General features: G+C 45.5%; 1 protein-coding gene across 5 annotated transcripts in view; it reads right to left on the bottom strand.

The window, feature by feature from the left end:
• KIF13A (kinesin family member 13A) overlaps positions 1-27,174 on the bottom strand; it is a 2,203,773-nt gene that overhangs the window by 1,218,123 nt on the left and 958,476 nt on the right. For all 5 annotated transcript variants that reach the window (XM_069613597.1, XM_069613593.1, XM_069613596.1 and 2 more), the window contains 2 exons: positions 23,328-23,414; positions 23,068-23,234 (listed from right to left, as the gene is read on the bottom strand). In XM_069613597.1, the coding sequence (XP_069469698.1) occupies positions 23,068-23,234; positions 23,328-23,414 (254 nt within the window). The remainder of the gene's footprint in view (positions 1-23,067; positions 23,235-23,327; positions 23,415-27,174) is intronic.

Genomic DNA, 27,174 nt, shown 5'->3' with positions numbered 1-27,174 from the left:
GACCTTTGAGCTTTGCGAGTATGACATTGATATCCTACCCTGGAGGCGGGTTTGAAATGGGGGCGGGGGGTAAATACTTTTTACTCCCTCCATGAACGTCTTAACAGGGACTTTCCACCAGGACACCTTATTTTGAGATGAGAAGTGGTGTATGCAGATAGAGCCGCTAGGTGAACCTTGATGGAGTTGAACACAAGGTCAGAGTCTAGTAGGTGGAGCCTGCAATGAAGAATGTGTGATGGAGTACATTCGGTAGGGTTTACGTTGTTGTACTGGCATCATATTACACATCCTTTACATTTCTTAAAGTAACAGTGTCTGGTGTTTGGTTTACATGCCTCCTTGAAGATTTCCATACACCTTTGAGGTAGTTTTAAGTGACCAAACTCTAACTTCAGGAGCCAAGCTGCCAGGTTCATAGACTGAGGATGTGGGTGTAACGTTCCCCCGTGTTGGGTGAGCAGGTTGAAGAGGCATGGGAGCTTGACTGGATCACACATCGCCAGTTTGCATAGAGGAGGAAACCAAGGTTGTCTCGACCATACAGGAACAACTAGGATTAGCTACTTGCTCCTGGTGCATCTTTTGCACTATCCTGCTCAGGAGTGGTGTTGGGGGAAAGCGTAAGCACATTTCCCTGACCAGCTCATCCACAAGGCGTTCCCCTTGGATCAGGGTTGGGGAAACCTGGATGCAAAGTCTGGCCATTGTGTGTTTAGGCTTGTGGCGAACAAGTCCAAAGGAGGATAGCCCCAGAGGGAAAAGATATTGTCTAACTTTTTTCTGTTGAGCTGCCACTCATGCTCTTTGGGTAGGGGATCGATGCTTGGTGAGTCTGCTAGAGATTTGAGTTCCTCTGGAACGTGTTGACACTAGGAACATGTTCCATATTTATTGGGCTAGCCTGGACAGACTTCGAGAGTATGTTCCTCCCTGCTTTTTTAGGTAAAACATGGCAGTGGTGCCGTCTGTGAGGACTTGTACTGTTAGACCGGTTAGATGCACTTGGAAGGTTTGTAGGGATTTCAGCACTGCTAGCAGCTCCAAAAGGTTTATGTGATTCCGGGCTGTGATTTGTGTCCACAGGCCATGTGCTGTGTGGTGAAGGTAAAAGGCTCCCCATCCGGAGAGTGCTGCTTTTGTTGTAACAATCAACTGTTGGGTTGTGAAATGGTTTTCCGTTTAACAGATTTTCCTTTGTCCACCATCATAGCGCTTGAACTAGAGTTAGTGAAACAACCACTAGATCGTCCCACTGATCGCTTGCCTGAGACTACTGTTTCGCTAACTATACTTGCATTGGGCGCATGCGCAACCATGCGTGAGGAGCCAGGTAAATGCATTAAGCCATCATCCCGAGCAAGCGCATTGCCTTGCATACAGTGATTGGGCGATCAGCTAGATACTGAGGTATTTGCAGCAGTATGTTTTGTACTCTTTTCTTGGACGGGAATACTAAACCCTCTCCTGTCTTTATGAAGCTCCTAAGAACTGTTTGGTTTTGCTTGGAACAAGACTTGATTTTTTTCTCGTTGAATGAGAATCCCAGTTAGAGCAGAAGGTTAATTGTTCTTAGGATATTTTGCTTGCAAATTTGAGGGACATGCCTTGTTATCAGCCAGTCATCCAGGTAAGGGTGCGTTGGTGTGCCGCTAGTACCTTGGTGAATACCCTTGGAGTGGTGGCTATGCCGAAGGGTAGTACCTTGAATTGGTAGTGTTGATTCGCTATTTTGAAGTGCAGGAATCTTCTGTGCGCTGGGAACATAGAAATGTGAAATTAAGTATTTTTCATGTCCAATGTTGACATGTAGTTCCCCTGTTTTAACAGTTGGATTACTTCCTGTAGCGTTGTCATGCAAAATTTCTGAGGCTTGACCTAAGTGTTCGCAGGGCGCAGCTCTAGCACAGGGCACATTGTTAGTTCTTTCTTTGGCACAAGGAAGTACATTGGATAGATACCCGTGTTTACCGGGTTTGCCGGGACAATTTCTATGGCGTCCTTTAGTAGCAGTGCTTTGACCTCTTCCATCAAAATGCACTATTCCTCCAGTGTTGTTCGTCTTTGTCTTGGCGGGTGGTTGGGTGGTAGGACTGCCCCTGCAAGGAACCCCAAGATTAATTTTGCCCGCCTCGGTTGTAGTTGGAGGACCACTGGGAGTTTTGTTCTCTAAAACGGCATATGTGAAAACCGCTTCTCTGCACAAAGGGTTTGTTTGTGATTTGTCCCAGGGATCTGAAGGTGTCATATACCTCTTGAGCACTCTTCAGTGCATCCTCGACCACTTTACCAAATAAGGCGTTCGGCTCAATTGGCATATTTAAAATGGTGGCTTGGGTTTCCAGCTAGAAACCGGATTGTCGTAACCATGCACGCAGTTTGATGAGGGTACCCTCGGCTACTATCCGGCCTGCATTGTCTGCGGCATCCAAATTGTTTTTCAGGATGCAGCTTGCCACCTGTTTACCTTCAGCTACTATTTGTGATATTTGTGTCTTTAGGGGCTCTGCAACCGAGTCTATCTGTTGTGATATGTCATCACACTTGTGGCAATTATAGCTTTCCAGTAGCATAGTGTTGTTAGCTATCCTCACTTGGTAAGCGGCTGAGGAAGCTACTTTCCTGCCTAGGGTGTACATCTTTTTTTCTTTCCTTGTCAGGTGGGGCTTGGGCCTAGGCTAAAGGTGTGCCTGCTCTTTTCCTTGTGTTGGTGACCACAAGAGAGTCAGGCTTTAGCTGCCACCTGATGTACAATGGGTCTGATGGGGCCGGTCTAAACATCTTCTCAATGCGAGAGATAACTGCCCTTGTCAGAATGGGGGTAAGAAGAGAAGGCTGAATACGCCTTTGGACAGATTAGAGCAGTGGAATGAACTGTGCTGCAGATCTCTTATCACCAAGGATGTCCTCTACAAAGTCTTTATTGACGTGTGCCTCCTGGGCATCTATTTTTAAGTGTTCCGCAGCGTTTAAAAGAAGATCATTTTACTGCAGATGGTTGTCTACAGGGGAATCAGCCACTGGTTGGTCAGTATGGTCTGGGGATTGGATGATGTATACATCGTCGTCAAAGTATTGATCTGTATCCTCCATGTCCACTTGGTCTGATAATGAGCCAGGGTCTTGGGAACCTCTAGTTTCATAATAGTATAGGTCATCAGACACGTCTTGATAGGTAGATGTAGTAGATTGTGTTAGGTCCAGCCGTACTCTTTTGGCGTTGGGCTGCTTGTTAGCTGAATCGCCTTGAGGGGGCCCCTGGAGGTTAGCAAGTTGATCTGGGAGTTGATCCAAAAAAAAAAAAAGAAAAAAAAAAAAATCGACAAAACTAGACATTCTTTTCATAACCCTATCAAAGTGTTTAAGGGTCCATTGGGAGAAGCTTGGTGACACTGTGGGAGCAGGTGTAGGCAAAGGCTCTGGAGCAGGGGCTGTTTGTGGTGCATTGCCCCTGAAAACGTGTCCCTAGGGGCAGAGTATTCCTTCTCCCTTGAAACCTGCGATTTTGAGGGTAAGGGCATCGAAGTTTTGGAGTTTTTCAACATCTTAGCTTTGAGGAGGGTGTCCGAGAAGTGTTTTTTAATGAGTTCACTCATCTTTGAATTTTAAGAAGGGGCCGTCCACTAGTCTTTCGACGCATGTTCTTCGGTACCCGAGGACTTTTCCTGATTTGCCTGCAGTGTCGGAAACTGACTTTGGCGTCTGCTTCCTGGGCATGTCATGTGGCAAAAGCGATGGCCCAGAGGACAGGGATTTTTCTGACCTTCCCTTTGACACCGTGTGTGGCTTATCGGTCGAGAGAAAGCAGATATCTGCATCAGCACATGTACACTGCTTGGGTGTTACGTGTAGAGATATATATGAATGCATCATGTGCAAGGAGCCTGGCGGCCGTGTAGCGAGCTATGGCCTGATTCTATGCCTCTTGGGTTGGGAGGTACAAGTAAAGTCCTATGGTATGGAGCTTACCTCGCGAGTTTGGGCAGTAGCTTGTGAGGTGTGTGGGATGTGAACTTGTCCGAAAAGCATGTCTGTGCCTGGTCTCCACGTTTGTGTGGGGCAGTTGTCTGGTCAACCACTGCTGTTACCGAGCTCTCTCTTGTGATTGGTGGAATGGGTAGGAATCACGTCCAGCGACATGGACATAGGAAGCTTTGTCCATTACGGATTGTGTAAGGAGCAGCACGCCTCTTCTAGGCAGTGAAAAAGCCACCGAAAAACATTGCACGCAAATGGTGAAAAAATCCTTTACTGGGCGGAATATGAAATCCTTTGGTTACTACTGTGCGTCTCACATGGGCTACACAGGCCATCGTCCAGTCTAGGTCTTGCACAGCATGTGCGACGTAGTTATAGTGATGAACCCTGTGTGTCAGTCAGGGGTCTAAGGCTGGCCACCCCGCCTCTAGTGAAGAGTTGTGAGTGGTCCAGAGCAACTCATGCAGTTAGTATTAATGAAATTAATACTGCAGGTGGATGAATCAACTGGAGGGGCCACAAGGTGGTGCCTGTAGGATGTATCCTGTGTTATTTGCCTATAAAGAAGGAAAGAGGGGGCCAGCGTCCAGTATGACTAATGGTTGTATGGGTCAGGCTAGACAAGTTGACGGGAGTGATGTGTTTGGGTGGAATATAGTCTGCCTGTGTGAAGCACATTTGGTACCGGCAGAGCTGGACTCCCCAGTGTGCAAATCCTGATCTATAGCCAGCAGTTAGTATGTGGTGGGAATGAATTGTTCATTCAGGCCATGATTATAGGTGTCCATGAAGTGTATCCAGCGTGATTCTTTCTCCAGGAGGCTTCTCTGCACATTAGGTCCTCCTCTGACTTTCTTCCCAACCCACCATAGGACATCATTTGCAGAGTGGTGAGCCTTCATGTAGTGATCTACAAGTGGTGCTGTGATGTTTTTACAGACAATTTTACATCTGTGTTTGGAAATCCTGATGCTAATCATCCGCATTGGTTTGCCCTACGTATCTTAAGCCGCAGGGACACTATATGCAATACACTTTGTGGTTTTGAAGTTTGTCAGATCTTGGAGTACCCATTGTTTAGTCCCAATTGAGAAATGTTGTATCTTGGAAGTAAATTTACATGCTGTACAATTGCTGCAAGAAAAGAGGCCTTTAGTGGTACGTAGGTTCCAGAGCCTCGTATTCGAGGTTTCTTGTCTATATAGAGTGTACCAAATGTTCTCGAATATTTCTAGCTCGTTTAAAGGCAAATCGTGGTGGTGGTTCTTCAGGTAGATTCATGCGGGCCAGGGGCCAGTATTTCCGGATAGTTTTCTTGACCAAGAAAGTGTGTGTTCCATGTGTGATAGCACACGTAAGGCGCTAATTGTTTACCCTGGTGGTTGTTTCTTTGGGGAGTAGTAAGGCTTCCCGATTTGTGTATCTAGCAAGTTCTTTGGAATGGCTAGGGAATTCTTAAGGATAGTCTTGTATCCGCAATCTCATGTCCAGGTCCTCTGCATGTTTGTGGAAATCCATCCAGAGATGTACAGTTTCTACGTATGCGTAGGAACTGTTCAAAGGACAGATTCTCTTTGGTGTGGGTGGGATGATTACTAGCATAGTGGAGCAAGGTGTTCCGATCACTTGTCTTGCGGTACAGCCCGCATTCTAACTTGCCATGTCTATGTTTGATGGTCAAATCTAGGAAATTAATTTCCAAATTGCTATGTTCCATGGCAAATTGAATTGGTCTGTTACAGGTGTTAGTCCATGTCCAAAATAGTGTTAGTTCATCTCCTGTTCCAACCCAGACAAAGATGATGTCACTGATGTATCTGTGCCAGTGTTTCACATTTCTTTTCCAGGGGTTGATGTCAGAAAGCACATAGTCCTTCTCATATTTGGCCATGTACAGAATTGCTAAGCTAGGCGCAAACACTGCACCCATGGCCTGTTTTGGTCTGTAAGCAGATCTGTTTGTTGAAAGTAAAGAAATGTTTGCACAGAGCAATTGACATCAGTTCTGTTATGAACTTGCTTGGAACCCTGGTTTGTGAATCATCTGCTGTATGATTGCACAGAGTTCTGAAGTATGCCGCCGTGTTTTGGTTGGGGGCATACGTATTTACGATGCATACCTCGTTATTCACCACCAGCCCTCTCAATATAACCATCCTCCCATCGTTTTCTCCCACTTCCTGTAGTAGCTGAAACGGGACGTGCGGCGCCACCCAGACAAGCACTCCCCTAGCGTAAGCAGAGTATGATGAACCTACCACAGACCCTTTCCATTTTTTTCCCCACTAGCTCACACTTCCGATGCCACCTCCCCCTGTGGCCAGGTTGCCTTGGTACATGTGATGTGCGCCTGGTTTGGGTGTCCCCATGCACTCACTTATTGTACCTTGGTTTCCTCTCAGTAGCTACCATGTGCCATTTTAAAGGGTGCGTTAGTGTTGCACTACGCCGGTCAGCAACAGCCCACAGGTTGTTTTCCTGTAGTCGTTCGGTTGCATCCACATCTGTTTTTAATCATCGCCTCTTTGCCGTGTGCCTTGCGCTTTTACTGGCTCACTCATGTGGCAGCGTGCATGCGCGGGCCTGATGGAAGTCCTGACCCCTGGCGGCAGCCTTCCGTGTACACTTCGGTGCTATGGAGATGGGTACTGCAGCGTCTGTGGTTTGCGGCGCCCGCCCCAAGCACCGCTGACCCGCTCCTCGGGTCACAGCGTGCACTTGCACTGCAGTGGAATGCTTACTGTAGAGCCCAGCAGTAATATCTTCAGCGCTGCCCGGCGCACACACTACTCGTTCTGTTGGAATTCACTGCCATCAGCTTTGCCAAGGGCTTTCTGCCAGCAAGCGCATCTGTCTTCTATTCCGTGTCACAGCCCGCTCCTCTTATATCTTGTCCCATGTATGCAGACACGGTTACTTTAGTGAGCAGCTGGGAGCCGCGTCTACACATCTCGTCTCTCTGCTTGCATTGTATCCCTTCTGGAACGCTCCTTGTGTGAGGTTTTCGGAGCGCCGCCTCGTCAGTTCAGGACAAAGAAAAACATTGTAACGTTGGCTGCCGGCGGGCGCCGTCCTCCCGCTCCACTGGAGCTGCGGGATCCAGCCGCTGCTGCACACAATTACAAGCCGCCATGGTCCTCGGGGCTTATCACGTTTATCTCGCAACAGTATCCAGCTGCTACAGTCACTCAGGCCCAGGAGTGTTACCCCATGAACGCGGTCCTATTCAGGAGTGGAGTGTTTCCCCATGTGCAGCCCTCTGTTGAACGCTCCGTACGGTTCAGGGGGATAAGTTTCATTTCCAAGCTGTGACAGCTCTTCCTTTGTTCGCCGCCATCTTGGCAAAAAAGTATCCTTGTGGCCACTCTTAGCAAAGTCAATGTATCTTTTGATTCACAAGCACGAATGACTCACTCTTCAGGATTCGTACAGTACATGCGTTCCGACGCTCGATCTTTCAGTTTCCAGGCACAAGTGTCATTTTTCTCAGCGTAATTCGGCAAATCAATGTCGGATCAGCAGGAGCCCAGCACAAAGCACGTCCTAGTCTATGGCTGGTTAGCCACGCCCCCCAACTAGAGACATTGGTAATATCAAAAAGAAGTGGGGTGAATGGGCGCTACTCCTTACGCTTCCCAGCTGACTACTCAATAGAAAGATCTAGCAGTGTACAGTCTTTGGCTTTACGGTTGGACTGCCCGAAGGTCAGTGATGCTGTGCAGCCGTTGCTTGGAACAATAAAGAATTTTACATTGACGACTCAAGACACCAATTATTACCAGAATGTATGGATGGGAACATAGGCGGACTCATCATCCACATCTCCTTCGCCCCTTTTCGCTGCATATCAACACCCAGGACCCCAGCTATATTAACTCGGCAGCATTCCAAACCCAATGCAATATCATGTCAGCCTTGACGATTTCTTTATCTCTGTTTTTAAAATGATATGAAACAATAAACTAAAACTTCAAAGACCAAGCAAATCTACTGGCCATGATCCATTCTAAAATGATATACATAGAACCTTCTATCACCTTGCTACAAAATAGATTGGACCAGGAAAAACAGACATCTGCCCGGCTCCAAAAGAAAGTGTGTGATCTATTAGAAGAAGTGATTGACAAAAAGGTTATGATGGAATCCTTTTAGAGACAATAAAATGAATAAAAGAAAGGAGTTGGTAAACATGGCACAATTGTTTTGAGTCCACAGAAGACTGTTGGTGTTAATTCCAAGTCTCATAAGCATGTTGGGTTGGATTTCTCAGTCTGCCCCAAGGTCTTTGATCCTCAAGGGACAACCATAATCTCCCCAACTGTCCTGCCAAAAAAAAATTCATCAAAGAGTGGATGGGGACTGAATTGCTGATGTAAGCAATCTCCAGAGCCTCTTGAGGGTCTTGGTTGTCAATGACCTGGAGATAGTGATAATAAAATCCGAGGAACCCCTACTGCGACCAGCACCAGTGAATGACACCTCGGAGCCACAAGAAACGCCTGACAATGCTTACCTGACATTCATAATAAGAAGGGGAAAAAGCAGTCTTCTAAAAATGCTAAATCTCAGCCCCAAAACGAAAAACATGCTGCTAGTAATGCGCAGCAAATCACATGATATCAGGAAATGTGTGTGTAATTTGGCGACGCCTAAACTGCTGTTACAGTCGATTCCTTATAAAAAGTCTCAGTCTGTGGCTAGGTCGGCTGAGTTGGATGTCCCACAGCTGTCATCGGAAAAGAATGTAGTAGAAGTAATAAGGTAGGATCCGAGCAGTGGGACCGATGAGGAATTACTGAACCTCTCCACTTACACTGTTGAAGAACTCAAGGAAAAAGAGAGGGCGCAGGAGACAGAAGCACAAGACCAGAACCCATCTCGTTGATTGATGGAGGGAACGTTGCATTGCCAAAGAGAAGTAAATGTGCCCTTTTCTACCTTGGCCCAAAGGAGATCAATAGCTGATCAAAAATGTATAGAGGGATAATAAACACCAGGATCCTGTTTCACCCAATTTGGCGCAGAACATAAAAGATAAACCTTGGATGGAAGGTAGGAAACTTACAGACAGGAATACTAGCTCTTAGAACGCGTATTATCTACGGAGGATGGCTTAATTCTGAATCATTCGAATGTACTAAGATTATTCCATCCCGTTCCAATATTGCGTCCGATAGACACAAAGGATATCAAAATAGTGGAGTTTCTTAACGAATCACAGATGGAAAGGGTTATTCTTCACCTGAATTCAACTTTGTTTAAGACCTTAGTTCTGGTATCCTCCTCCTTGCTGCTGCCTTTTGGATTTGAGCTAACGGAAACTTCAGGCATGACGTGGCTACTGACAGAAAAGAAGCCAGATGTCCATCTGCATAGTTCGAGAAATAATCTTCAGAAAAGATTGAGAGTGGCTAACTTAACACCGATTGCGGTCTCAAACCACCAGCCCTTGACTATTGATGAGAATACGAACACCACCAGAATGGACATGAATTGCCCTTTAAGGGTAACTTTCAAATGTAGAAAGGCATTGGACAGAAACATCAAATAAGTGCCACTAACTCCATCAGATGTGTTGAAAGCTAATAGCTGAGCGTTTCTGGCGGAGGCTTTAATAGTCGCCCCAAAAAAGTAGGATGATTTTGATACTGACCCGTTGGAGTGGGTGAGAGGATACTCAGGGGTTCACTCATCTTTTTAATGAATATGGATTTTTTGGGGATTTTTTTTACCTTTTGAGTTTACAGGAGACCTGGTTGTGGGAAAAACCTAGGTTAGACAGTGATAGTGCCTATTTAAATCCAGCAAAAAAGTTCAGAAGGGAAGGCCCTCTCCAGACTTGGAACGCAACCCTTTTATCAAGGTGCTTTGGGTTAGAATGGAGCGGGAAGGGCTCCAGGACTCGAAAATGGGGTATTTTTAAATCAATATTGGAATACTGTGGGGATGGACCCTGGTAAACTTGTGGATGTCGAAATGAATATAATCGACTAGAGTAATGCTCAATGGACCGCTCCCAGTATCATTATAAGTGGAGATCTGAATAAAATGCGTCTTGACCAAAAGGGTTTGGTAATCACGGAATCTGACAGAATGGTAAATACTGGGCATAGAAGTGCAGCGGCCTGGACAAGAGCTTTGCACCCGAGAGATTTCCACGTGTTAAATGGTCAAACAACGGGAAATGTTCCGGGTAGACCTACTTGGTCTACAGGCCCCAAGCTTGGAGTTCTGGACTACATTTTCATCTCAGGTAACATGATCCCTTTGTAAAAACATTGGAGGTTATCGACATGACAAAGAGTGATCATTATTTATTACAAATTACATGGGGTGCGACATAAAAATCAAGAAGGGAATGGTGGACTTCTACCCTTGAGGTAACACAAGGTAGCAACAGTTTGAGAATCAAGCCTTACAAAGTCTCCCACTTATTAGAAAAATATAAGGAGGACCTGAGGAACACAAAATCTGGCCTGAACTATGCATCTCCATTGGTTGAGTTTGAGGTGGTTGGTAAAAATGTTGTTAAACCGGGCTTCTCACATAAACGTATGATAAGGAAATCTTAGATGCCAAAAAACAGCTACGTGCTGACATTAGGAAAATAAATACATTTCACAAGGGACAAAGAGAAGTGCTTCTGAGGAAAAGAAAACATTGATATAGAAATTGGTTAATCCATCATAGAGCTCAACTGATGCAACACAATGCCAAAGTAATGTTAAAGGCTATTTGCAGTAGAAACACAACTCTTCTTCAGTTGTATCTTACTGGGACGAGTATGATGAGCCCAGTAGTTTTTTCCAAAGGAAGCCAGCGGTTGCCCTAGGGAACCAGCTGAGGGAGAGAATCAGTGGAAGCAGTAGCGGGATGATGAAGGGACATGAACAGTATGGTTTGTTCAGGTGGGGTCAAGAGAGGAGAAGTAGGACCAAAAGACAAGCGGAGCAAGCATGATGGAGGAGAATATTTGAAAGCGTGTGCCAGCTGAGGTGTTGGTCGGTGGGACAAAAGTGGTACTTGGGTATGCGTGCAAGGAGAGTGGGATAGACTAAACAGAGGAAGAGTAGGGGGTGAATAAGACTGAATGAGAAAGTGACTGGGAGGGTGACTATGGGAGAAGGAGCTGGTGAAGTGCAGTCTAGTAGTCGAGAGAGGAGAATAATATAGAGCAGTGAGGGGACAAGAGCAGAAAGTTGAGAGGGGAGGTTGAGATAGTATATAGTGGAGAGAGAGGAGAAGATAGTGGAGAGAAGAGTGTAGTAAAGCAGAGAGGTGACAGTAGTAGAGCGAAGAGGAGACAGTTTAGAGCAGAAGACTAGTAACATCATAGAGGTAGAGGGAAAGTAGGAGCGGGAGAACGAGACTTGAGTAAAAGGAAGGGAGAGACAGGATATAATATCATAGTGAGGAGTTCAAGAGCATGCAAGGAAGACCTAATGAGATATATGACTAAAAAGCTCAATTTCTTATTAGCATATGGAGATGGTTATTGAGCTTCTCTCAGTCAATCAGAATGTCTGGAGTGCAGTCAACAACAACTGGTATTGACTGCATGTGAACAAACATACAGGGGAAACCGGCAGTCACACACCTCATTCATACAGCCAGAAGCGCTACTCACCGGGAAGGAGCAACCAGGGGGATTGAAGCAGGGGAAGAACGCTCTGAGCTCGCATGCTCGCCGGAGCCCGGACTTCGGAAAGGATGGCAGCTTTGGGCTCAGCTCCAGTGGCAGACGGCACGCCATCGGCTGGGCCATTTTGGCATCATGCCAAAACAAGGCAGACACCCATGGTGACTGTAGTTGATAGCTGCATTCAGCAAGGAAGGAGGGAGTGGCCTCCAGATGCAGAGTCACTGTCAGCTCGGGGAAGGAATGGATGGCAGCTCGGAACCACCAGGAAGGCGGTAGGACTCAGTCAGTCTTCCCTGACCCATGTGGTCTAGAAAAGAGATGCAGGGATTGGGGTTTTTCAATTGGTTACCGTATAAAACCAGGGCTTTGTCTGAGTACAGCTGACTCTCACTTTGTCTATTCTTGGAGGAACCAGGAGAGGCCTACTCCCTGGAGTGGGCAGACTAATTCCCTGAAGAGAATGAGAAGAGAAACCCGAAAGGAGAAGGGTCCCTACTCCTTAAGGAACTTCAATAAGAAGGAAGAAGGGGTGAAGCAACATGACGTCTTCCTAGCCACAGAACCTAGCGAATAAGTAGAACAATAAATCTTGTTCCACTACTTACTGGTGTCCTGTTATCGCTGGCCCACCACACATTCTAGGTTTACCATTCGATTCAGAGAACAATTTGTTCATTACCCTTGATGTAGAATCTTTATATTGGAACATCCCCCAGTCAGAGTCATTGCCCATTATTACATTTTGCTGGATCTCAGAGATGATCCACAATTGGTTCCAAGTGAATTTATTGTTGATCTGCTAGAAATTGCTCTGACCAAGAATTATTTTAGGTTTAAAGAGAGCTTCTATTTACAAGTTAAAGGCATTGCGATAGGTGCAGCTTTCGCCCCTAATTATGCAACCTTATTTATGTGGGCATTTGAGAAGGTCTCGATTTTTGACAACTGTAATCCTTTTTTGCAATTGATTCTTCTCTATAGAAGATACATAGACAATATTATTTCGTGTGGGACAAAACTAAGGGAGATCATGAACAATTTTTGACTTGGATTAATTCCCAGAATTACATCTTAAGTTTACAATGTCTGCAAACAGCACATCTATTTCGTTTTTGGATCTTAAGCTAAAAATCAAGGAAGGCGCCATCACGGTGGACTTGTTTCGTAAGACCACGGATCGAAACACGATTCTACACTTTGACAGTTTTCATCCGCAATCCTTGAGGGAGAGCATTCCCTATGGTCAATTTTTAAGAGCTAGGCGAAACTGCACAGACAAACAAGATTTCGTATCTCAGTCCAATATCATAGAGACCGGACTATGTCAGCGAGGTTATCCAGGTCACATTTTGCGACAGTCTCGGAAAATAGCGAGACATCAACACCGTGAAGTACTGTTGGCAAAAAATACTCGTGAAAATCAGAATCAGTCACGTATGGTATGTGCCATGACTTATAGCACCCATCATGCTAAGATCAAGAAGGTAATTGCCAAACATTGGCACTTTCTTCAAATGAATATGTCCAATTTGGAACATCCCATGTATGCATTTAAAAAGGGTAGGAATTTGAAAAGTTGGTTATCGCAGGCTGACAGACTGCAGTCAATCCAAGCACCCAAAACCATTACTGAGATGTGGGGAATGGAAAGGGTCACTGGCAATTACCCATGTGGCAATTTTTGCCAGTGTGGATCCACCACAGTGACTAACATCGTCACCATTAATCATAGACACTGGAAGCTTAGGGATCATACTACGTGTAATTCTAAAAACGTAGTTTATGTTGTCATGTGTCCATGCAACAAGACATACATAGGTAAAACATCTAGACCCATTAAATTGAGGATCACTGCGCACAAGTCCAGAATAAGGACTCACAACCTTTATTCTCCTTTAGTTGCACATTTTGTTGAGTATCAACATGATTGTGAGGACCTACGGTGGTGGTGTGTTGAACGGTTCACGGGACCGGACCACTATGCCATAGCCACCAAACTATCCTTACGGGAACAGTGGTGGATATATAACACACAAAGCCATACACTGGGCATGAATGCCCAAGAAGAATGGCATGCACTATTTAATAAATAGACTCTTGACTTAATAGGCATCGTGGGATTAACCATTTTCCTTTTCTCTCCCCTCATCTAGTGACTCCATCCAGATACGTGTTTTTTTCGACATGCATCTACTGCTCTTAGTTTCTTTGCTGTAAGATCTATACAGTATGCCTCTGCATCCGATCACCCATATATTGTATATATTTTATACCTTTGCGACCAAGCTTGCACAAACCCTTTTACTCTAATTATACATGACGTTTCTTTCCCTCCATCACGGGCGCATATCCTGGGAGTTGTACACCGATAGCTGGTCCCTTCTTTAGTCTAGCACCTTCAGTGCCTTTGAACGGAATTTGAGATTTGATTGCTGCCACACGCGACGGTCTTGGTGCTGCCGTAATGGTTTGATTTTTCATTATGTTTCTCCAACTAACACCTTGCTGCGAGGATTTAGTCCTCTGTCTACCCCTATGTACTCTCCGCGACGCGTGATGTCAGACTGGACATGCCCCTCTTGGCTCTCCAGTCAGGACGCTCGTAACGTCATACCAGACACGCCCCCTTGTACATTTAAATGGGTACGCGTATCTATGACAGATGTCTGTTGTGCCTGACCTGATCCGTTTCGTTTCACGGCGATTGGCGTCCTATGGAGGTAAGACGCGAGAGCTATTTAGCTCGATCGAACTTTTGTTCCTTTTCGAAATTTCTTACTCTGCAGCACTCGATGTCGAGGACTTTTAGCGCTGACCCAGTGCTTATTAGGGATTGCGGGAACACGAGATGTTCTCTTGCTGTGATTTATTTCAGCTTGGCAATCCATTGCCATTAACAATCTGTACCCCATTTCCTCTTGAATGTGTCACCTACATTGATCACAGAAAGCACTGTGATGCTAATCTTTATTTGTTACCTTTGAAATTATTTATTTATGTTTTGTGTCCTATATTATTTTTTATTAGACTTCGGCTCTTCCCGAATGACACCTTGCGGTTCCTCTACGGGGACCCTACGGAGACATAGAACCTTGCTGTAATTCGAGGCGAAACCACAGACCAAGGACACATTACTCACCGGCATCAAGTTGGGAGACCTTGGTCTGTTCTAAGGTGAGCTACATATGATACATGTACTTTGTAGCCATTTCTTGGGTGCTAGAACATGGATAACATTTTGGGTGCTCTCGATTCATTTTTGCTTCGCGCATAACATTTGGATGCAGGGGTTTTCCATTTACTCTATCCATTCTGGTTTACTTCTTATTATATAATTTTATGTCTGTCTTAGTAGAGAGCTTAGCTGGATTCTGTTTTGGGCTCCCCTATTTTCACTCGATTTCGCTTTCAGAGAAACTTAATGACCTGATATGGTCATTTTTAGCTTCTTGCTTTTTTTGTAACTATATTTTTCATTTCAGATCTAATCTATTAGAGATCTGCTTTCAGTGTGGCCGGATTGTGAATTCCTGGACTTCTTAGACAGGTCTCCGGAACCATTACCCCCCTCGGGGTTGAGATTACGGTAATTAGATTTTCTCCCCCCAAGTCACTTGACACGTTTGAATCTAGCAGTGTGGGACTGGTTCCCTTCGTTAACCCTCAGATCACCTGTTTTTATGTATATAAACTATTACAATGTTTATATGTTTGTTCTTTTTTCTTTCTTTTGTTTTAGGCATAATTATCATCTTTGTTACGAGATATTACCTTTAGTACAAAGGCTTTTTAACGTTTAACATCTGTGCATGTGCATAGAAGACACAGATGAATTTTCAAAAATATATACGGGAATGCCATGTCCTGATGAAGATGGACATCATCTGCAATTCAGTTAGATGTTTTTTCCATCAAAACTACTCTTTCAACGGTGCCATGTTCACTATATTGTTTATATGTATTTGTGTTTAATTGTGCATGCCACTCTAGTAGTTGACATATAGCATCCCATGTCAGATTTCTGGTGTATGGTTTTAGGACTGTGAGGTTTTGCAGTTTCAACACACCATTGGACTGTCCTATCAGGGAATATATTTCTTGTACTTTTTCTTTCCTGCCAATGTGATAGCTTGATTGAATTAGCTTTTGACTCGACTTTTTCTATATTTAAATCTGTCCAGTTGACCAGGTTCTCCCCCTTCGAGAGATCACCTTCTCCCGATGGATCTTATTTGACTGGTACCTGCACACGTGCATTAGGGATTACTGTGATTTCCCCTCTGTACTGGAATTTGGCAGTGAATTGTTTGCAGCCTCCTTTTGCTACTAGCACTTTTATCACATTATGCACTTTATTAGTGTCATATAGCTGTATGTTACATTCATGTGTAAACTTTAAACCATTTAATACTATTTTAATGAATTTGATTAAATAAATAAACCTAGTATTTTACAACCTTGTTGTGATTTGTATGAGGTGATCTGCGGTGTTGACTGAGGGACCTTTCTCTTACATTGTTGATGGGACTTTGTCTTTTTTGAGTGAACCTATTTTCAAATCCGCTGGCTTGATCTTTGTTTATTACCACCACACATTCTAAACATTCTGTCTTTAGAAGCAGACAGGGAATCAACAATGCAATTTCCAGGCAAGATTGTTTTCAACAAGACACTCACTATCTGGGAGGACCTTTGTTTGCTGCAACATGCTAATTAAGACACGAAAGAGAAGCTCAAATATTTTTAAATGCTTTCACGTTCTTTTAGAGAAAAGGTTTACTTTTACATGACACCTAATGCATGTTTATGTTAAATCGGTTCCGGTTCAACCAAGTTGCAATTAAAATGCTGAACGTATCAAGGCAACCATGTTATTGAAATACTAAGCAATAAAACCACATTCAATTCACTAACTCAGTCCCATTTACTTTACTTGCTCTTAAAGATTTTATTTTTACTTCAACACCAAAACACAGATGTGTTGTTACTACCACCATGTGCTAATAGCCTTGTAGAACTTGATTGGGGGTGGGGGTGCAGCAGGGGGCATTAAAGCTTGGTATAATGAGCACCTCCTCAGTCTATAAGGCTATATTAACATTTTGAATTGTGGGGAAACAGCTTAGGATGTCAAAGGTTTCCTTTTTTCTCACCCGTTTTTGCTGCCTTGCAGGATCCTTCGCCGGCGTTTTCTTCCGTGCTGTTCAGGTCTTGTATAAGCCCGCTCGGCCGTCGTCGGATTCCAGGATTCGTTCAGCTTCTTCGTCCGGGACCACGGAACTCCAGGAAGACCTGGAAGGAAGGCCGCACACGAGAGCGGTCTGCGCGGAACACGGATGGAATACAGGTACAAGGGGTAGGAAGGAGAAGGAGATGGAATGGGTCTGGGAATTCGAGTAGCAACTCAGTTCCAGGAGCAAGAACTGCGACGCACGTCTAGCCTCAGCTAACGGTAGCGTTGAGACACGCGGAGCCGCAGGGGCCTGGTTCCTTTATGGAACGTGCTGCATGGACGTAAAGGTCGATAGACCGCGTTCTGTGAATTCGGCCATGTTGGGTGTACTACAGCGAGTAACCCGCGACGTGCCAGTGACCAGGAGGACCAAAAGGGGCATGATCGATGGATCATGACAGCATGCCCCCTTCTAAAACTCGTTCCACCGGGTTTGCCTGGATCTATTAGATGGAACCTTCTGAGTAATCTGGGGGAGTTCAGGTTTGAGACGGGTTCCCAGGTACGTTCACTGGGTGGATAGCCCTTCCATTCCACCAGGTACTGAAGTTGTCCTCGCCTATATCTGGAGTCACATATTCGAGAAACTTCATATTCTAACTGGTCATTGACAATCACAGGACTGGGTCAAAGGTTAGTCCGGGTGGTTTGGATGTAAGGCTTCAATAGAGATTTGTGAAAAACTGGATGGATTTTATTCCAGGAGTCTGGTAGTTTAAGTCGAAAGGCCACAGGGTTAATGACTTCTTTTATAGGAAAAGGGCCATAATATCGAGGAGCCAACTTATTCGGTCTGAGATGTCGGGGCAGTGGCTTCGAGAATAACCATACTTTATCCCCAATGGTGTAAGAAGGCCCTGGTCTTCTCCTCGAATCTGCATAGTGCTTAGTTTGGATCTGTGCCCTTTCTAGATGTTCCTTGGCTTCTCTCTGCATATTGATGAGTGTTTCAATCCAGGAGTCAACTGTTGGAACTGGAGTAGGATGCGGAAGTACTGAAGGTAATACCGCAGGGTGGAATCCATGGCTGCAAAAAAAAGGGCTGGTTTTAACAGCCGAATGGTCCGAATTGTTGTAGGCGAATTCTGCCACTGGTATTTGAAGCGACCAATCCTCCTGGACCTTAGTAGAGAAACAACGAAGGTATTGTTCAAGGGTTTGATTTACTCGTTCTGTGACTCCATTGGTTTGGGGATGATATCCTGAGGAGAGGGGCTCGTTGGATTCCTAGTATCCTGCAGAGGTGCTTCCAAAATTGAGAGATATACTGTGGTCCTCTGTCCGATATGATCTTGGAAGGAAGTCCATGCAGGCGGAAGATGTGTTCCAGGAAGATTCCAGCAAGTTCTGACGAGGATGGTAACTTATACAGAGGTGTAAAATGAGCCATATGAGTGAACAAGTCAATAGTGAACATGATAGTGGTGTACCCTCTAGATAGCGGTAATTCTACAATATAGTCTGTAGCGATGACTTCCCAAGGTCTCGTTGGTGGAGTAGGCTGTAATAAGAGTCCTGCTGGTTTCTGGTTGTCATGTTTGTTTTGATTACAGAAGGAACAAGATTGAACGTACAGTTGAACGTCAGCCTTCATTCTGGGCCACCAGAATTGTCTTTGTATTAGACGGAGGGTGTTGGAAATGCCACAATGACCGGAGTGAAGGGTATCATGGCAGAGGTTTATAATCTTTTGTTGTAGTTTCTGTGTGGGAATGACCAGGTTGTTATTCTTAAACAAGTATCCATCCTTGGTTCTCAGATCCCATTGATTCCTTTTTGAAAGACCCTTCCAGAGTTCCGAAATCTGAGTTTGTATGTGAAAGTCTTCCAGGAGATTGTTTGCTTGAGCTATAAATATTGTGTGAGGAAACATCTTGGGATATGCCCAATCTCCCGGAGGTTCGTAGTCTGGACGTCGAGAGAGGACGTCGGCTTTTAGATTTTGTGTTCCGGGAACCTGGTGAATCCGGAACTGATATTGGGCAAAGAAGAAGGCCCACCGAGCTTGACGGCTAATCCTACATTCCAAGGCCTGCAGTACTTGTAGGTTTCGATGGTCCGTGCGGACCTAGACAGGATGTTTTGCTCCGAGTAGTAGAGGACGCCACTCGGTGAAGGCTTGACGGATGGGTAGCATTTCCTTTTCCAAGACTGAGTAATGGGTTTCACTGGGAGTTAATGTCCGTGAAAGGTAAGCGATGGGGTGCTCCATCCTGTCCCCGAATAGCTATTTGAGAACGGCTCCATTAGCGTAGCTGGAGGCATCTGTCTCCACTATGAATGGTTGGTTGACATCAGGTTGAGCCAGGATGGGGGATTGTGTAAACTCAGTCTTCAACCGTTGGAAGGCTTCCTCTTGAGCTGTGGTCCAAAGGAAGGGAATGTCTTTCTTTAACCTGGCAATGATTGGTTGGACTATCTCGGAAAAGGAAGGTATGAATTTCCTGTAGAAATTAGCCAAGCCCAGGAAAGACTGGATTTGTTTCACAGAGGTGGGACTTGGCCAGGATAATATAGCCTTAACCTTGGATTGATCCATTCCGATGCCTTCTGGACTAAGGACAAATCCTAGGTAGTGTATAGTAGAAGCATGGAAGATGCATTTCTCGGGCTTTGCCAGGAGTTTGTTTTCGCGTAGTCGTAACACTGCTTTTACATGTTCTTTGTGCTTGGAAATGTCCTTCGAAAATATTAGGATGTCGTCCAAATAGACAATCACAAAAAGAAACAGCATGTCTGAGAACACCCTATCCATGAAGCGTTGGAATACCGCCGGGGCATTAGCAAGTCCAAAGGGCATGACCAAGTATTCATAATGACCGAAGGGTGTTCTAAAGGCTGTTTTCCACTCGTCTCATGCCCTAATACGAATCAGATGGTAGGCACCCCTGAGATCCAACTTGGTGAAAACGACTGCGCCCCTTACTGCCTCCAGAATGTCCGAGATCAAGGGTAACGGATAGCGATCCTTAAGGGTGCATTGATTTAGACCTCGATAATCCAGACACGGTCTGAGTTCTTTCTTGGGAACAAAAAACAGTGAGGCCCCTGCTGGGGATTTAGAGGGTCGTATGGTGCCATTTTCAGGTTCGGACAAGATGAACATCCTTCCAAAGATATTCACAGCGGAAGGGTCCGTTTCTATAGCACAGTCTTCTGGTCTATGGGGAGGTAACGCCTGGACAATGGCGGAAGAGAAAACATCAGGATATACATGGTATATCTCCGGCACCTGGATAGTTTTTGAGACTGAGATTGTACCTTGGTGATTCGTAGGAGGTCCTTCTGATGGTGTCGAAGCGAGGTCTGACATTATGCAGTGGGACATACAAAATTCTGAGCCCAGGAACAAGGAACCCGCTGTCCAATTGATGTACGGATTGTGTTTTTAAAGCCAGGGCATTCCCAATACCATTGGGTAATGGGCCGACTTGATGATGTCAAATTTTATCCTTTCTCGATGGTGGTTTATGGCAAGTTCAACGTCCTTGGTCTGAAGGGTTATGGGTCCTGAAGAAAGGGGCCTTCCATCAATTGCTTCTACAGGTTGCATAATAGTCCGGGATTCGTAAGGAATATGGTGTTTAAGAACCCATTCTTGGTATATGAAAATCCCCATAGCTCCACAGTCCACCAGTGCCAGGATGGGATATGTTTCGTTCTTGGATGGCGATAAAAAGGCCTGTAAGATCAGCAAAGAATTTTGTCCAGGAGAGTTCAAGGATGGAATTGATGTGGAGCAGGCATCTCTCTCCCGAACCTGTGCTCCATCTAGGATCGGGAGCTGGCGTTTCCCGAGCGCCATGGGGGGACTATTGGGCACTCTCTTACTAAATGTTTGTCTGATGCACAATACATACACAACTCGGTATGGATCCTACGCATTCTTTCTTGGGAGGATATGGGTCCACGGAATGCCCCTAGCTGCATAGGTTCAGGCTCGTTACTCGAAGTGGAAATACCTTCAGGGCTCGAGGTTAATCCAATGGGGTTCGTCTGGAGTGGTAGCTTGCTTTTCTTTTTCTCTGCCTTTCTCTCCTGAATGCGAAAGTCAATCTGCAGAGCAAGATCCATCAGGGCCTGATAAGAACTTGGGCGCGCCACTCTGGCTAGTTCATCCTTGATGTCTTCGTTGGCCCCCTTCGAAATAGGGTAAAACAAGCTTCAGAGGACCAATCCGCTTCTTTAGCCAACTGTTTGAAGCGTGTGACATACGTGAGCATATCCTGGGAACCTTGTTGAAAGTCGAGTAGACGTTCCTGGGCACTGTAGACCTGCTCTGGGCGGTCAAACATGGTCTTAAGGGCCTGTATGAAGCCATTGTAATTATCCAGGAGAGAATCCCCAGAGTTTACCAGTGGGGTGGCCCAGGACAAGGCATTTCCGGAAAGATGCAAAATAATAAAGCCCACCTTAGCCCTGGGCGTAGAAAAAGAATAAGGCTTGAAAGTAAAGTGGACCAAACATGAGTCAAGGAATCCACAAAGGATCTTTGCGGAACCACCATATTTATCAACAACGCCGCCCATGATTACACTCTCTTTCGTAGCAGATTCACGGGACAATACCAATTGCTTTAAGGCGGCGTTCTCTGCTTTTAAATTTTGCACTTCGGTCGTCAGCTCTTGCATGCCACGCATAAGGTCCTGGATGGCCGCTTCCATGTCTGTGTCAAATTCAATCAGGTGGCGTCTCAATCTGTCACAGGTTTCCTTTTTTCTCACCTGTTTTTGCTGCCTTGCGGGATCCTTCGCTGGGGTTTTCTTCCGTGCTGTTCGGGTCTTGTATAAACCTGCTCGGCCGTCGTCGGATTCCAGGATTCGTTCAGCTTCTTCGTCCGAGACCACGGAACTCCAGGAAGACCAGGAAGGAAGGCCGCACACGAGAGCGGTCTGCGCGGAACGCGGATGGAATACAGGTACAAGGGGGAGGAAGGAGAAGGAATGGGTCCGGGAATTCGAGTAGCAACTCAGTTCCAGGAGCACGAACTGCGACGCACGTCTAGCCTCAGCTAACGATAGCGTTGAGACGCGCGGAGCCGCAGGGGCGTGGTTCCTTTATGGAACGTGCTGCATGGACGTAAAGGTCGATAGACCGCGTTCTGTGAATTCGGCCATGTTGGGTGTACTACTGCGAGTAACCCCCGACGTGCCAGGGACCAGGAGGACCAAAAGGGGCGTGATCGATGGATCATGACATAGGATTCCCCTAGGAACTCCCAGAGTGAGGGAGAGAGATAGGGCATTTGCCTTTAGGCCATTATAACCAGCCAGTCAGTTAATAGCCCTAAGGAGTTACTGATCTCTAGCGACCATCTTGGAGTTTAGGCACGCCTGGGTTAGGAAAGGAACGGCCCAAGGGAGAACAAAAAAGACTGCCCATTATAGGCACCACCTCAATCATTTCAGTCAAAATCCTTGACCTGTATTCGAGTGTTGGTGTGTTCTGGAGGCATAGTGTTAGATAAAGCAGATAAAACTGATGCACTCAAAGTGGGTGGTATACCAGAGCACTAGATATTTGTCTGCTGGCTGTCAGGCGTCAGCCAGCTCTCCATACCCTGATCCAGCATCCACAAGTTTGGCTTTCTGATTCATCATGGCTTTCTATCATCTACCAAATTGTGTTTTAACTGAATGAAATAGCTTGCATGCATTCTGTCTTGTCATGTCTGGATGTTGCTAACTCATTACATCTGGGTCTTCCTTCATATCTTATAAGAAGAGTCCAGCTGATCCAAAAATCATCCATGCGATTTGCACTGAATGCCTATTGCTCCAACTATATAAACTGCTCCCATTACCCCTCTTCTATCCAGCCACTGGGTTACTGCAAAGGATTGCGTATCCTTCAAAATTCTATACGTGACCCTCATTAGGCAACCTGCAGCAAAGAATGCTTCCTTTTAAAGATACATATTTGTGCCTTGCACACACTATCTTCTCAGGGTTCCCTTCTTACGGTTCTCTATTCCTGTAGGAAGCATAAGGTGGATGTTCATTCTCAGTATTAGCCTCGAAATTGTGGAATTCCATCCCAACAGGACTTTGTGCCTTTAAACATCATTACCAATTCGTATGTGACCCTTCTACAGTCTCTGAAATCACAGGGCAATTCTGTGGTATAGAAATAGATATTATACCATAGCCTGGCACTGATTAAAAAAAATTAGGAGCAGTTTCACTCTTTGCTTCACATGTGTACATTTGCTCACCGTTACTATTTAGTGTTTTCATTATAACCTCCATCTGGGCAAATTCATAGTTGTAGTCTGGCTCTGAGGAGGCTTCGCTAGCAGCATCCAGATCACACTCAGTCAGATTTGATTCTTTCTCAAATTCTCCAAGCAAATCCCGTCGCTTCCTCTTGGGCAAATTTAGCCTGTTTACAGAAAAGAATATATGTACATCATGAAATTAAATCTCATACAGAAAAGTATTGAAATTACTAAACAGCTCATGGATGCAAACTTACCTAAAAAAGTGGTTGTTTCCCCAGAGTATCCTATCTCCGTGCCAAAGCTGTGTGACGGTGCACACAAGTGTGCCATTAACACAAGTTCTGCAAGTACAAAATTAAAATATCTTTATCAACTGCTAGAGAAGCACAATAATATTCACAAAAACAAACATTTTCTTAGATTCACTCATCACATTTTAAGCACTTTTTGGGATTGTTGGAACTTGGCTGAGGCAAAGTCAAACTGACAGAATACCTTCTCATCTAAAACTAAGTCCACTCGGAACTTTAAAAACCCTAAAGAGCAGTCTCTTAGACTTCCTTATTCACATTTATCATTTCATAGTTTTTAAAAAAATATATTTTTTATTGATTTTATTACAACAAACAACACACAAAATCACTTGCAGGACATACCATATCATCTCACATGTTTACATTTCTCCTTCAGGTCTGCTTCCTGCCCCTCTCACTCCCCCCAACCCGAGCTTACTCCACTTCGCAGTCTGCCTCTATTTCTCCCGCAGGGGTATCTTTTCCAGTGTCCTCAGCGGAGTCCTGGTCGCTCGACCAGTCCTGGGTGGGCCCATACAGTGTGGCCACTAAGTGTTTCCAGGCAGTCAGGGTTTCTGCTTCTTCCTCCCCTCCTCTGCTCCCAGTTACCTGCCATACTGCTGTTTTAGCCTCAGTCCATTTCTGAAAGTCTCTCCACCAGACCTCTATCCTAGGTCTATTGCATGCCATCCATCCCATAGCAATTCTACACTTGGCGAATATGTATGCCAGGTCCTATAATTTGCGCACATTTTAGTTGACGCGGCCTGGGGAATCCTCCTACCAAACACGCCCACACTGATTCAACATTTATTTTGAGCCCCTTCTCGTCTAGCCGGTGGGCTACTTCTTCCCAGAATTTTCCAATTTCTGGGCATGCCCAGAACATATGCGTCATCCCAGTGTTTTCTTCCCCGCATTTGGGGCATGTTTGCCGTCCTGCGTTCTTGAATCTGGCTATTCTTTGGGGAGTCATATGCCCTGTGGGTTATATATAGCTGTATTTGCTGTAGCTTCACGTTTCTAGACACTTTCTTGTGGTACCCCTGGGCCCGCTCCCACATCCAGTCACTCATGGGTACACCAGTCTCCTCTTCCCAGTCAAGTCTTAATTGTGCCACTTCCTTCCCCACTTTAGACATCAATAGTTCATATAATCTGGATATCTCGTGCCCTCCTTCTGCTATATCATATATCGTTTCTATGGTGGCGTCAGGTGCTCATCTAATGTTATTTCCAGCCATGTCTCTCGGATTCGCCGAACCATTCTGTTATATGCAATATATTGCCCCGCATGCAACCCTGTTTCTTCCACCAGCGCCCCAAATGCCTTTATCTCCCCTTCTTGCCATATGTCTCCCAATGTTGCTATTCCCACCGGTTCCCAGTGCTTCCTAATTGTTTTCATTAGCTGCCTATCCCCTCCTGCTAATGCGACCAGCAGCATTTCTGGTGAACACGGGCCTGGGTTCTCCATGACCTGACAAGCTCTATGCCATATCTTCCATCCAAGTACCAGCATCTTAGAGCGCTCTTTCAACTCTAATTTGGGCAACCATATCATTTCTTTTAAGAAGAACGGGGCACATTCCAGTCTCAACAATCTCGATTCTGAGGTGGGATCCTCTGATAGCCACTTCGCAACATAATGTAGTTGGCTAGCTAGGTAATAGATGTCATAGTTCGGCAATTTTATGCCTCCTTTGTCATGCGTATTCCGCAACTTCCAAAGGGCGATTCTATTTCTAGTCCCGTGCCATAGGAATTCCCTACATATGCTCTGTAGCTTAATAAATAATCGCCTCGGCATCAGGTATGGTATGTTTCCGAAGAAATGTAATCATAATTGGCAATACCACCATCTTCAGCAGCACCCCTCTTCCCATCATCGCCAGGGGGAGCTTAGACCAGAACCCCATACTATTTTCTGTACCGCCTCCTCAGTGTTGTGATGTTGTTCTGCATCTACCGTGTGATAAATGTCCACCCCTAGATATCTGAATGTGTTTGGCTCCCATGGCATTTGTAAGACTGCTAACTGATCTCGTGGGACTCCTGCATACCTCCCTAGTGGGAATATGCATGATTTCCTGGGGTTCACTGCTATTCCAGACAGCGATGCAAATCACTCCAACACCTTCAAGATATATTGGAGATTTTCGAAGTACAGCAGCATATCGTCTGCGTATAGCGAAATTAAGTGCGGTTCCCCATTTATTCCGATTCCTATTACCTCGTACTGCTTTCTCAGGTATATTACCAGGGGCCCCAGTGCTAAGATATACAGCATCGGGGGCCATGGACAGCCTTGTCTCGTCCCCCTGCTAAGCTGTCATCTTTCTGAGATGATAGCTCCCGTTTTGACTCTAGCTAGCAGTGCACTGTACAGTAATTTGACCCATTTGAGGTACCCTGGTCCTATCCCATAGTTAGTCAGGGCTACAATCAGCCAAGGACATTTAACTGAGTCAAAGACTTTTATTGCATCCATGGACACGATTGCCATCTCACCCGGGTCATCTTTTGTGTGTTCTATGACCCGGTGGAGTCGTCTACGGTTTTCTGTTATGTTCCTACGTGGGACATATCCTGTTTGGCCAGGGTGTATTAGTTTATTAATGACCCGTTTCATTCTATTCGCAACACCGCTGTAAGCATTTTGCTATCTTGATTCAGCATCGATAGCGGTCTGAACGATCCGCAATCCTTGCTTGGTTTGTTGGGTTTAGGGGGCGGGATAATTGATTCCCTCAGCGATTCTGGCAGCGACCCTTTCTGAAATGCCTCATTTAGCATTGCTAGCAGAGGGGGGGGAAGCACCTCTATTCTATACAGTTTGTAAAATTCACTGGGGAGTACATCAGCCCCTGGGGTCTTACTGGTGGGTAGCTGCACTACTTCTTCTTCTATCGGAGCGTCTAGGTCTTCTTGTTCCGACGCGCTTATTCGCGGCAGGCCTATGTCCTCCAGTGTGTTCCCTATTTCTCTGCTGTCGCTCCCTTCGCTGTCCTCATACAGTTTTTGATAATATTCAAGGGACTCTCGTTTTATGCCCTCTTGGGTGTCCACTAAATACCCATCCTCCCCTATTATTGCTCTAATCGTGCGTCTGGGGGGTCTCCCTTTTATATAACCATGCCAGCATCCTTCCCGGTTTGTCTCCCCCCGCATGCTGTCACTCTACATACTTTTTATAGTTCAAATTACATAGTCTTTCCCAGAGTACTGCACATTGCTGTTGCAGTTGGCTTATAGTTTCAGCATCCTCCTTCGCGCTACCCCCACTGCCCAAGATTAACTCTAGTTTGGTTTCAGCCTTCAGCAATTCCGTTAGTATACCTCCCTGCAACCCTTTGGATTTGGCTATTGCTATCCCTCTCACCACCACCTTAAAGGCTTCCCATAGCGTACCTGCCGAATCGACGCTCCCGGTATTGGTCTCAAAGTACCGTACAATTTCTTCTCTCAGATCCTCCCTAAACATGGTATCTTTCAGTGCCTCGGCTCTAAGTCTCCACGTTGGGATCCTAGCTCTTGGGGGTCGGTATTGCCAAATTAGAACCAATGGTGAGTGGTCCAATAGGACCCTTGCCTTGTATTCTGTCTGTACTGTTTCTGCCATTACCTCCTGCGTGGCAAACATGTAGTCCAGTTTCGTGTATAAATTCTGTGGGGCAGCGTAATGCAAATATTGTCTATCTTGCGGGTGGTGCACCCTCCATGTATCCTCTAGCCGGAGATCTGTCAGCAAAGTCTGCAGGGCCTTGGCAGCCGGGGCGGGTCTATCTTGTTTATTATCTAACCTATC

Source organism: Ambystoma mexicanum, chromosome 5p (genome assembly GCF_040938575.1).
Source record: "Ambystoma mexicanum isolate Mex_15411 chromosome 5p, UKY_AmexF1_1, whole genome shotgun sequence".
Lineage (NCBI taxonomy): Eukaryota > Metazoa > Chordata > Amphibia > Caudata > Ambystomatidae > Ambystoma > Ambystoma mexicanum.
Note: the sequence above shows the minus strand (reverse complement) of the source record. Positions and strands in the feature narration are given on the sequence as shown.